Source organism: Humulus lupulus, chromosome 1 (assembly GCF_963169125.1).
Source record: "Humulus lupulus chromosome 1, drHumLupu1.1, whole genome shotgun sequence".
In the NCBI taxonomy this organism is placed as follows: Eukaryota; Viridiplantae; Streptophyta; class Magnoliopsida; order Rosales; family Cannabaceae; genus Humulus; species Humulus lupulus.
In genome coordinates, this window is record NC_084793.1 from 5,417,427 (window position 1) to 5,430,914 (window position 13,488).

The 13,488-nt window shown below is 37.2% G+C and overlaps 1 protein-coding gene and 2 non-coding genes across 3 annotated transcripts; 2 read left to right on the plus strand and 1 right to left on the minus strand.

The window, feature by feature from the left end:
- Positions 1-575: 575 nt before the first annotated feature.
- On the minus strand, positions 576-11,836 carry LOC133817471 (photosystem II D2 protein-like). Its single transcript, XM_062250337.1, has 2 exons — positions 10,519-11,836; positions 576-845 (listed from the first exon to the last, which is right to left on the minus strand). The coding sequence occupies exons 1-2, from the start codon at positions 11,572-11,574 to the stop codon at positions 576-578; spliced, it is 1,326 nt and encodes a 441-aa protein (XP_062106321.1). The 5' UTR covers positions 11,575-11,836.
- Positions 11,837-12,377: 541 nt separating this feature from the next.
- Positions 12,378-12,461, plus strand: TRNAY-GUA (transfer RNA tyrosine (anticodon GUA)). Its single transcript has one exon. It is a non-coding gene; the product is annotated as a tRNA-Tyr (tRNA).
- A 321-nt stretch (positions 12,462-12,782) lies between these two features.
- TRNAD-GUC (transfer RNA aspartic acid (anticodon GUC)) lies at positions 12,783-12,856 on the plus strand. Its single transcript has one exon. It is a non-coding gene; the product is annotated as a tRNA-Asp (tRNA).
- The last annotated feature ends 632 nt before the right edge of the window (positions 12,857-13,488 follow it).

Consider the following 13,488-nt stretch of genomic DNA (forward strand, 5'->3'; position numbering starts at 1 on the left):
ATAAAACCCAAGTATATATGCATGTATGTATGTATATATGTAGAGAGAGAAAGACGAACGGCAATGTGCAGAGAGAGATAGACGAACGGCAATTGCTCATGTATATATGCATGTATGTATGTATGCATGATCGGCAGAGAGAAAGAGAGGAGAGGGAAAGTCAAAAGAAATTCATTGTTTAAGCATCAATTAAACCGAACCAAACTAAACTTTAATTCATTACAAACTACATAGACGAAAAGAACATCAAATTTTCGCCACTGAGTAATTGTCGCTTATCTATCTGATGATTCGTATGAGCGTGTGGATAAATGAGGTTTCTTTTTATTTTCTTTTAAAAAAGATGATGGCTATGAAAATTACTACAAACCAAAACCCATCATATTCGATCATCGACATCATAAAACAAGATGTTGTAAACTAGCATTCAATTTGGATAAGTTCCCACATATTGGGAACGCTCAATTTTCGATTACTGCATATGTAAACAATCAGAACAAACAATTTTTCTTTGAACCCAGCTGAAAACTAAGTTCTAAATACATGATTTTCACAATGAATAGGGAAAAAAAATACTAATCGACAGAGGAAGAGGCGATAGCTGATCCACAGCCGAAGGTCTTGAAGCAAGCATCGACAATCTTGCCCGTGCTCTCGTCGACCTTGATTTGAAGCTTCATGACATCGCCACACGCTGGTGCTCCAACGAGGTCAGTCCCCACCGTTGGATCAGTCTTGTCAAACGATCCAACATTCGGGGTTGTTGTAGTGGTCGACGACCCTCTCGTGGTAGCGACTGTGCCGACCGTGAAGCTAGACCTTATAGAATTCTCTTGGACGTTAGCCTCAACATTTTTTCAATTCGAAATTGTGTTGAAGAGAAATTGAAAGGTAAAGTGTGTATTTAGGGTTTGAGTTTGAGATTCTGAATAAGAGGCGGTTTTGATTTTGTGGTGTGTACGGATGATGAGCTGACACGTGCAGCAATGATATTTGTAAAGATAAATTACAAATTATAGTAAGGTGTTAATAGGATATTTTAGTCTAGTTATAATATATTTTAATCATCTGATTTAAAAATTAGTTTGCAAAAATTCAACTCTAATATGTTATAAAATTTCTACCACGAAACTGAAAAAACTCAAATTTCTACCACGAAAGGATATGTTAGGGTATTTTTTGTAGAGTCCAAGAACTTTACTTAGTTAATTATTTAGTAGTATTATAGTATGTATAGTATTATCTTTGTAACTGTGGATTTTTGGTTCAGACCGGGAATTATTTGGACACTCATAGTAGTACTTATAGATTTTCTAAGTTTAACCTATAGTTTAAGAATATTAAGTTTAACCTAAGGTTTGATTATATGACTGATATTAAGGATAATATTTATTATACTATAGGGTTTAGATGAGGACCAATAGGATTTTAAGCACATGTTATGAATGGGTGATTAAGGATTAAGTATTTTGAGGATTTAATTCAATAAGGAGTAAAGTTTGAATGCTATAAGGTCAGTCAGCAGCTTTGAATACGTTGAGGGCTTAGTCAAGGCTGTTTACTCCATTCAAACTTAGCTAAAAATGTGTAATTTCGTGTTTAATTAATCAGTGTGTGCCGATATATTGCAGCTATAGGGGGCGATATATCGCAGCACGTAGATACGGAAAACACGAGACGATGCACAACTGCCTCGGGCATACTGGCCCAGGCGATATATCGCCTACAGGGGGCGATATATCGCCTCCTTCAGTATGTTTTGAAAGTTTTTTAATTCTTTTTCCATTCAGCCATTCAACCTCTTGATAAGTCCAGCATCTTTTTGAACGAGTCTTCAGCCTCTGCTGAACGATTATTCAAATATTTTTCACCTAAAAAGCTATTATTTTTATTCAAGTAAAATCAAGATCCTTTCATTCCTAAACTCTATAAATAGGACCTAGTACCCAGTCATTATTCATCTTTTGCTCTAAGTTCAGAGGCTGCAAGTGCTAAGTGAGTGTGAGAGTATAAACACCTGGGTTTGGGAATCATAAGCTTGATCATCCTAAGCTTATCAAACACTTTGGGGAGTAAGGTTTTAGAGTATTTCGGTTTGAGGAGTAGATTGGTCTTACAAGTCTTCAAGGTAGCCCAAAACTCTAGTTCAATTCTGTATTTAAGTTCTCATAATCTTCTACTCAGCCTCTAACCTTAATCTTTATTTTGGTTAGGAAATTTAAGTTCTTGAGCACATAAGTTTTGGTAAGTATGTTTTTCAATGGTTTAGTCTTCCCATTCCTTTTCATCTCTTTTTCTTCATTAGACTCACTCTTTTTCATAATGATTATTAGGAGTGTTCCAAAGTCCCAACACTGTCCACATATCCCAGTAACTTTGGTAAGGAAAATAGGATAGAATCTATATGTTTTATGCTTATGTTATCTTATGTGTTATGTTATGAAATATGTTATAAATATGTTATGAATATGTATGTATGTTTGTAGGCTTGGGCATATGACCCATAAGACTAACAAGACCCCAAATAGATTATGGGCATATGACCTACTTAGCTAGTAGGACCCCACTAATCTCATGGGCATATGACTTGTTTAGTCTATGGGACCCCAAGTAATAATGGCCATTATAATAAGTGTATGTAATAAGTGTTATGATATGTCTTTATGTTTATTATGAAATTTATGTACTTGATGTATGTGTTAGATTTTCCTTGCTGGGCATTAGGCTCATTCCTTTTTGTTTTATGTGCAGGAAAATAGCTTTAGTGGCGGTAAGGTTCGTGGATGCTTGGGATTGTGTATCGATGGTGAATGGATTCAAGGAGTCGAGTGTTCGATTTCGAGGATGTAGTCTTTTCTTTATGGGTTTATATGTAATTTTTCCGCATTTTCTATGTAACGCCTTTTTACTTTAAGTTATGTTTTGTTTTAAAGACAATGGGATCCCATATCCTTCTTGATATTTTGTAAGTAACTCTTATTTTTACAAGTTACTTAATAAAATTATGGTATTTTCGCAAATGTAAGTTCTATTAAGGTTTTGTATGTATAGTTTTGTTAATGGTCCAAAAGTCTAGAGTAGTGGGTCATTACATTTTTGCTGCACATAATTACAATCCAAAATTCAATTTCAATTGAATATCGTATAATCAATTTATGTATATATGTTTGTAAGTTTTATGTTGTGTATGAGTTATTCTATTGCCTAGTATATATCATATGGTCTCATATATTTAGATTTAACATGTTTTCATCAGAGAAATTTTGTGAAAAAGAGCAAATGGGTTTTGGGTTGGTTCATTTACTGCCATAAGCATCTTTTGTGCCATGTGACTGACTACATACACTGATCATCTCACAAGAGTTTTTGGCTGAACCGGTATAAACTTTGTGGTGTCATCTATTTAATTTTTTGTTCTTTAGTTTTATTTTGTTTGTTTTACTATTGTTATTTGCTTATCAGTTTTTGGTGTTGTATTAAATTTGCATATTTCAGGTTCTTGATCAGAGAATTACATTATATTCTATTGCATACTTTGTTTACTGCTTCTTCATTGTGTTATATTATATTATTTGAAACTTGAAAGTAACGATTATATACAATTTAAGCCATTATATTTATTTATTTGAATGTGAGCAATTATATTTAATTTAGTTAAACTTGGAATGTTTCTATCTAGTTAAAAGTTCATTTCTTTGGCTAGGAAGATTGGAAAATTGTTAGATATGATAGGGGAGGGAAAGTTGACACTTGTTTTTTGAAAATTGTTAGATTCAACACTAAAAAACAGTTTGAAAAACAATGCAGTGTGTTTGGCCTTGTTTTCTAAAAACAGGTTCTAAAAAACTGAGGTAAAAAAACAAGAATTTAAAAAACAACTAAAGTGTGTTCTCAACCAACTTCAACCACAACTCCTCCAAATCTTTCCTAAACTCAAAAACAACCTTATGACCATACTCCACTCATCCCAAGCACCCCAAATACCTAGATTTTCTCCCTTTCTTTTTCCTTCCTTTTTCTTCTTTTCTCTCTTTCAGACTTCTACACACTTCTCTACACTTCCCACTAGCATAAAGTCTCAGTAATTCCATCCTTAAAAAGCCAAATGACCATAATTCCCTCCCCTTTATTCCTAACCCTATAATCCACTTAAGGGCATTCTAGTCATTTTACCCAATTCCCACTAACTCCTCGAGTGTCTCTAATATTTCCCGCTTAATTCCCGATACCTAATTAGTCACTAATAATATTCCTCAACGTCAAGATAGACTCCAGTATATTCGCTAAATTCCCATTAGTTTCAGGATTCAGCTTGTGAAATAACATGGTTTGGTTTCTAATCGGTTGGGGTTTCGTAATGAGTAAGCGAGATATTAGGGATGTCGGGATTTAATTCTTGTTACTATACCACGATAGCACAATAAGCAACTCTAAGCATAGTCTAACGTCGACAATTCGTAAACTAATCACTGCCAAATTAGTATTCGACTATGAGGAATTAGGTTTGGGATTGCAGCTTGTGAAATATCATGGCTTGGTTTCTAATAGGTTGGGGTTACGTAATGAGTAAGTATGACATTAGGGATGTCGGAATGTAATTCTTGTTACTATACCGTGATTGCACAATTAGTAACACTAAACCTAGTCTAACGTCAAAAATTCGTAACCTAATTGTTGCCAAATTAGTATTCAACTACGAGGGATTAGATTCAAGATTGCGACTGGTGAAATAACATGGCTTGGTTTCTAATCGGTTGGGGTTATTAAGGAGTAAGCGGGTCATTTGGGATGTCGATATGTAATTCTTGTTACTATCCCACGATAGCACAATAAGTAACTCTAAGCAGAGTCTAACGTCCACAATTCGTAACCTAATCGCTGCCAAATTAGTATTCGACTATGAGGAATTAGGTTCGGGATTGCGGCTTGTGAAATAACATGGCCTGGTTTCTAATAGGTTGGGGATACGTAATGAGTAAGCGGGACATTAGGGATGTCGGGATGTAATTCTTGTTACTATACCGTAATAGCACAATTAGTAACACTAAACATAGTCTAACGTCCAAAATTCGTAACCTAATTGCTGCCAAATTAGTATTCAACTACGAGGGATTAGATTCGAGATTGCGGCTGGTGAAATAACATGGCTTGGTTTCTAATCGGTTGGGGTTATTAATGAGTAAGCGGGTCATTAGGGATGTCGGGATGTAATTCTTGTTACTATACCACGATAGCACAATAAGCAACTCTAAGCATAGTCCAACGTCGACAATTCGTAACCTAATCACTGCCAAATTAGTATTCGACTATGAGAAATTAGGTTCGGGTTTGCTACTTGTGAAATAACATGGCTTGGTTTCTACTAGGTTGGAGTTACGTAATGAATAGGCGGGACATTTGGGATGTCGGGATGTAATTCTCGTTACTATACCGTGATAGCATAATTAGTAACACTAAACCTAGTCTAACGTCCAAAATTTGTAACCTAATTGCTGCCAAATTTGTACTCAACTACGAGGAATTAGATTCGAGATTGCGGCTGGTGAAATAACATTGCTTGGTTTCTAATCAGTTGGGGTTTTTAATGACTCGGGATGTAATTATTGTTACTATACCATGATAGCAGAATTACTTACTCTAAGCATAGTCTAACATCAACAATTCGTAACCTAATCGCTGCCAAATTAGTATTCGACTATGAGGAATTAGGTTCGGGATTGCGGCTTGTGAAATAACATGGCTTGGTTTCTAATAGGTTGGGGTTACGTAATGAGTAAGCGTGACATTAGGGATGTCGAAATGTAATTCTTGTTACTGTACCATGATAGCACAATTAGTAACACTAAACCTAGTCTAACGTCCAAAAATTTTAACCCAATTGCTACCAAATTTGTATTCAACTACGAGGGATAAGATTCGAGATTGCGGCTGGTGAAATAACATGGCTTGGTTTCTAATAGGTTGGGGTTACGTAATGAGTAAGAGGGACATTTGGGATGTCGAGATGTAATTCTTGTTACTATACCGTGATAGCACAATTAGTAACACTAAACCTAGTCTAACGTCTAAAATTCGTAACCTAATTGCTGCCAAATTAGTATTCAACTACGAGGGATTAGATTCGAGATTGCGGTTGGTGAAATAACATTGCTTGGTTTCTAATCGGTTGGGGTTTTTAATGAGTAAGCGGGTCATTAGGAATGTCGGGATGTAATTCTTGTTACTATACCACGATAGCACAATAAGCAACTCTAAGCATAGTCTAACGTCGACAATTCGTAACCTAATCACTGCCAAATTAGTATGCGACTATGAGGAATTAGGTTTGGGATTGCGGCTTGTGAAATATCATGGCTTGGTTTCTCATAGGCTGGGGTTACGTAATGAGTAAGTGCGACATTAGGGATGTCGGAATGTAATTCTTGTTACTATACCGTGATTGCACAATTAGTAACACTAAACCTAGTCTAACGTCCAAAATTCGTAACTTAATTGCTGCCAAATTAGTATTCAACTACGAGGGATTAGATTCGAGATTGCGGCTGGTGAAATAACATGGCTTGGTTTCTAATCGGTTGGGGTTATTAATGAGTAAGCGGGTCATTTGGGATGTCGGTATATAATTCTTGTTACTATCCCACGATAGCACAATAAGTAACTTTAAGCAGAGTCTAACGTCCACAATTCGTAACCTAATCGCTGCCAAATTAGTATTCGACTATGAGGAATTAGGTTCGGGATTGCGGCTTGTGAAATAACATGGCCTGGTTTCTAATAGGTTGGGGTTACGTAATGAGTAAGCGGGACATTAGGGATGTCGGGATGTAATTCTTGTTACTATACCGTAATAGCATAATTAGTAACACTAAACATAGTCTAACGTCCAAAATTTGTAACCTAATTGCTGCCAAATTAGTATTCAACTATGAGGGATTAGATTCGAGATTGCGGCTGGTGAAATAACATGGCTTGGTTTCTAATCGGTTGGGGTTATTAATGAGTAAGCGGGTCATTAGGGATGTCGGGATGTAATTCTTGTTACTATACCACGATTGTAACGCCCTCGTTACCCCAGAACAGTTACGGTGAACAGTGAACCGGAAATTTGACTCGCTACCCGAGTCCTTTGGTTAAAAACGTGTTCTAGGTACTATTATCAGGTTAAGGTGAAAAACCAATAAAAAGGAAAGGGTACACTTCATTAAGTAAATAAACTGCTCATGAGCCTTTTAAAATGTTACAAGTAGTTCGTAATACAAAAGAGTTGCTACTGTTTCAGATTTACAGACCCCGCCGGCCTAAGCGGCAAAAATAGGGTAAACCCCTAGTCCCTCTGAGAACTCCTTGACCGTGGCGGTCAAGCGGCCTTGTATGTACATCACATCACCCAAGCTCTCCACTCAGGGTTGGTCAAGCTTTTCCTTCCCTTTACCTGCACCACATAGCACCCATGAGCCAAGGCCCAGCAAGAAAACACAATAAAGCATGATATAATATCAACAACGATCATAATAACCATTCAGGACTATCGGTCCGACAAATAGGTGACAATAGCCAAAAGCCACAATAATGAGCATCGCTCCCTCTAGCCATGTGACGATAGGGTCACCAGGGCTTAACTGATAAGTGATTCTTTCATAAGTTTGCTCAGGACAGGTGCATGGTGATTGGTCACCAACATAACCTTCCTCACGACTCTAGAGTCGACACTATGGACAACGTCCCTTAGCCATGTGACAAACGGTCACCGGGGTCATATACCTTGGCTATATTCATCTGGTCGTAGACCAGGCAAGCGCTTAATAGTTCTTCGACCTTAGGGTTGGTCTAGCATAAATGCCATAGAGCCATTCAATGCATGATTCTCGACTTTAGAGTCGGTCCCTAACTAGTCAGTGTCTTAAACAGGTAATCAGCGTTCATTAGCATTTAATATGCAATCCATGTCCACATATATCAACCAACAGGCCTCAATATCAAACCATGCATGTCATATACCTATACAGGGTGCAACTGTATTCATACACTGTTTTCTTACCTCTGGTTCGAGTGAGAATTATTATATGAACGACCCCTGAGAACGATCAACCTTTAAATTCCTTGACGGTCACCTGGTCACAACCAAATTATAGGATTCATCAATAAAAATGATAACTGAGGGTTCCCAAACCAAATCCCAGCCCCCGAGACATCAAATACTACCCAACTGGGTATTAGGTCCAATCCCGAGGCCTATGGTTTGAATCCCCAAGCTAAAAACCACATTTTAGCAAAATTGGCCTTAAGGGCCGCGGCCCTCCCCTGCTGCGCCGCGGCGCACCCTCAAACAGAGAGGGCTCCCTGCCTGCCAAATGCCAAGGGCCGCGGCGCACCCCTGCTGCGCCGCGGCGCCCAGCCCAGTTCAGCAACATGCCCACGCACGAACCCGTTTTTTTTCCCTGTGCGATTTCCTCTCAAACCAGTCCTAAAAACCTTCATAAAACCTCTTCCTAACATACAATTAAACCCCCAAATAACACCCTTAGCTCACTCTCATCAAACCCCAATCAAACTAACACTAAAACCCCCTTTGATTCTCACTTCCCACATCAAAAACATAAACTAAAAACTAAAAGTAAAACAGAGCACCAGCTGTGATAAATGGCCAAAACTCACCTTGAAACTAGCTTTAAACCTCCCACACAAGCTAAAACAAGTGCTCCAACCCAGACTTTCAATTTCCCTTGGTTGAATCTCCACCAAGAATTCAAAACCCTTAAAGAAGAAATGAAGAAGATGATGTACGGGAAAGGAAGAAGCAAACCCCTGTTTTTGTTCTGTTTATTCTACCACCTTCTACAGTCACATAAGTCCCATATATCCACCCCTAAAATGATCAAATTGCCCTTGTGTCATCTAAAGCCTTCCAAGCTACTCTAGGGGTAAAATTGGTACTTTTCGCTTAACCCGTTAATCATAATTAACGCTTCCCAATTCCCGCTAATCTCAATATCCTCAAACACCAATAGTTCATATCCCGTTACCCTAAAATCCCCGGTAACGCTATAACCATTAATATCACCACAAGTCTCACCCCGAGCCCCGAGCTCAAACCTGTTATGACCAAATCGATAAATCATAATTAAAGATCGTCTCATGTCGAAATACTCGAACCAATCCACATTATAATGTGGTCTCACAATATATCATTAACACGCAGACAAATATTCAATTATACCCTCAACAGGCCAAATTAACAAAACACCCCTGTAAACAAATGTGGACTCACATGCATGCATTTAACATCATATTATAATATAATTCTTATAAACATGCATAAACACATTTAATGGCATAATTAAACAGTTATGGCCCTCCCGGCCTACTAATCCAGCCATTAACCATAATAGGGAATCCGGGGCATTACAACGATATCACAATAAGCAACTCTAAGCATAGTCCAACGTTGACAATTCGTAACCTAATCTCTACCAAATTAGTATTCGACTATGAGGAATTAGGTTCGGGTTTGCTACTTGTGAAATAACATGGCTTGGTTTATACTAGGTTGGGGTTACGTAATGAATAGGCGGGACATTTGGGATTTCGGGATGTAATTCTCGTTACTATACCGTGATAGCACAATTAGTAACAATAAACCTAGTCTAACGTCCAAAATTTGTAACCTAATTGCTGCCAAATTTGTACTCAACTACGAGGAATTAGATTCGAGATTGCGGCTGATGAAATAACATTGCTTGGTTTCTAATCGGTTAGGGTTTTTAATGACTCGGGATGTAATTATTGTTACTATACCATGATAGCAGAATTACTTACTCTAAGCATAGTCTAACGTCAACAATTCGTAACCTAATCGCTGCCAAATTAGTATTCGACTATGAGGAATTAGGTTCGGGATTGCGGCTTGTGAAATAACATGGCTTGGTTTCTAATAGGTTGGGGTTACGTAATGAGTAAGCGTGACATTAGGGATGTCGGAATGTAATTCTTGTTACTATACCGTGATAGCACAATTAGTAACACTAATTGCGGCTGGTGAAATAACATTGCTTGGTTTCTAATCGGTTGGGGTTTTTAATGACTCGGGATGTAATTATTGTTACTATACCATGATAGCAGAATTACCTACTTTAAGCATAGTCTAACGTCAACAATTCGTAACCTAATCGCTGCCAAATTAGTATTCGACTATGAGAAATTAGGTTCGGGATTGCGGCTAGTGAAATAACATGGCTTGGTTTCTAATAGGTTGGGGTTACGTAATGAGTAAGCGTGACATTAGGGATGTCGGAATGTAATTCTTGTTACTATACCGTGATATCACAATTAGTAACACTAAACCTAGTCTAACGTCCAAAATTCTTAACCCAATTGCTACCAAATTTGTATTCAACTACGAGGGATAAGATTCGAGATTGCGGCTGGTGAAATAACATGGCTTGGTTTCTAATAGGTTAGGGTTACGTAATGAGTAGGAGGGACATTTGGGATGTCGAGATGTAATTCTTGTTACTATACCGTGATAGCACAATTAGTACGAATACCCTCGTTTAAGGGATGTTCATGAGGCTGATCTTGAGCCGCCATCCAAGCACGAATACCCTCGTTTAAGAGAATATTTTTGGTGTAGAAAGTCTCAAATTCAGGATCTTCCGCTGCACGGATTTCCTGAGAAACGAAGTCATACGCACGTAGATTCAAAGCCAGACCGACTACTCCAAGAGCACTCATCCATAAACCGGTTACTGGTACAAATAACATAAAGAAATGTAACCAACGTTTATTGGAAAAAGCAACCCCAAATATTTGGGACCAAAAGCGGTTAGCGGTGACCATTGAATAAGTTTCTTCAGCTTGAATTGGGTTAAAAGCACGGAATGTATTTGCACCATCACCATCTTCAAATAAAGTGTTTTCTACGGTAGCACCATGAATAGCACATAGCAAAGCAGCACCCAATACCCCTGCAACTCCCATCATATGAAATTTGTTCAATGTCCAATTATTAAACCCTTGGAAAAAGAGGATGAATCGAAATATAGCTGCTACACCAAAGCTTGGCGCAAAGAACCAACCAGACTGACCTAGCGGATAAATCAGGAATACAGAAACAAAAACAGCAATTGGACCGGAGAATGCGATTGCATTATAAGGTCGTAATTGAACAGATCGAGCAAGTTCAAATTGACGTAACATGAAACCTATTAGTGCGAAAGTGCCGTGGAGAGCAACAAAAGTCCACAGACCGCCTAATTGACACCAACGAGTAAAATCTCCTTGTGCTTCAGGACCCCAAAGTAACAACAAAGAGTGTGCTAAACTATTAGCAGAAGTAGAAACAGCGGCAGTTAAGAAGTTGCATCCTTCCAAATAGGAACTTGCTAATCCATGGGTATACCATGAAGTTACAAAGGTTGTACCCATGAACCAACCCCCTAAAGAGAAATAGGCACAAGGAAAGAGCAATAGACCGGACCAACCTACAAAAACGAAATGGTCCCTCTGTAACCAGTCATCCATAATATCAAATAAATCATTTTTGTCTTTGGTAAATTTACCAAGAGCTATAGTCATAGTGATCCTCCTATTTAACTACTTCAACCATTTCATTTTCGAACACTCGATTTCGTTTTCAGAGTGGTTGAGGCTTCTATTATTTTTTTATGATATTTTTTTTCGAATGGGTTTCTAATATATAAAAAAAATTATTGGTCTGTAACCCGACCAAGTTAACTCGATTCGGTTATCCTTTCCTATTCTTAATAATCACTTGAACCATGAATTGTCTTATTATTCATCAATTATCTATCTGATTTTTTTTTTTTTGAATTGGATATTGATATTGGATTTGATAAATATCAATGCAATGAATTGTTTGAAGACAGATCCTAATTGACATCATAACGAAATTCATTTGATTGATACCTGTACCTACTTCAACCTAGATCAAAAATAGTTCCTCGAATTATTAATAAAGTGATTTGGCCTGTCCCCCAAACAAAATTATTAATTATTAGAGAAAAAAAAATTCAAATTTTAAGAAAAAAAGAAAGAAAATAGATTTAGTTATGGAATTATAGAATGTCGATTAGAATGAACGAGTCATGAATAGAAATTATCAAAAAATTATATATAATCGTGAAATATAGAAAGATCCTTTGAATTGAGCATACGCTTCCATTATATTGACAATTTCAAAAAACTATTCATACTATGATCATAGTATCATGGCGGTCGGGCAAGTATGCCCCCATCGTCTAGCGGTTTTGGACATCTCTCTTTCAAGGAGGCAGCGGGGATTCGACTTCCCCTGGGGGTAGGGTACTACGAAAGGAAGTTGATCATGGATTATCACTAAGCCTGGATTGATTCTTCCCGGGTCGATGCCCGAGCGGTTAATGGGGACGGACTGTAAATTCGTTGGCAATATGTCTACGCTGGTTCAAATCCAGCTCGGCCCAAAAATTCGCCGATCTGCCATGAAATGATAAACCATTTGTTCTTCTCCAAAAATGCTCGATACCCATCGAAAAAATCAAAAGTCAAACTTTTCTATTCTGATATTGATATATCTTATCGTTATCGCTATTTATTTACTCTATTTCTTTTTTTCAACAAGTTTTGATCTTATCTTGCTAATGATTTAGATTCCTATCAAGATCTGGAAATGTAAAGTCTAAGGAAAAAGGAAAAAAAAAAGGTAAAGAAAAAAAATTTCATTGAAAGAATGAAATCATAAAACTATGTATTGTAGGCTGTACATTTTATTATGTTATTTCCCTGGGATTGTAGTTCAATTGGTCAAAGCACCGCCCTGTCAAGGCGGAAGCTGCGGGTTCGAGCCCCGTCAGTCCCGATAGATCCAAATCCAATAAAAAAAATAGAGCAATTCATCCCTTCCATTTTTTGTGAAAGGGAGTACAAACAGGAGAATTTAATTCCCAACAGGAATCCCTTTTCTTTTTATTTTTTTAATTTATTCTATTATTTGTTTGGGTTTGTTTACAACCAATGCAAGTGTAAAATGATACTTCATCAAATGATTGTCCAAAGAGGGCGGTAGGTTATAGAAAAAGAATGGAACGGGTGGAAAAGAATTAAAAATAGAAATAACAAGAGAGTAAAGTCATTTTTGAATGTAATTGTATCAGGAATTTACTTTTGAATTCGGTATGGATAAAAGATCTTCCTATGTTATACTATTCAATTCTTGACGATGAATCAATTTGTCAGATATTGTTATTCATGATATTGATCCGATTCGATTACATCGAAATGTAATTCATCCCGTCGAATTTACACACAAAATATTTATCATCTCTATGGGATTAAATCCCGAGTTATTTCGAATTAAAGAAAAATGAAACGATGAAATTATGGAAGTAAATATTCTCGCATTTATTGCTACTGCACTGTTCATTCTAGTTCCTACTGCTTTTTTACTTATAATATACGTAAAAACAGTAAGTCAAAGTGATTAATTTGAAT

Coding starts and splice junctions, on each gene's coding strand:
- LOC133817471 (XM_062250337.1), bottom strand. CDS start 11,574: ATGACTATAGCTCTTGGTAAATTTACCAAAGACAAAAATGATTTATTT. Junction 846..10,518: donor GTACTAATTGTGCTATCACG/GTATAGTAACAA, acceptor AAAAATGTTGAG/GCTAACGTCCAAGAGAATTC.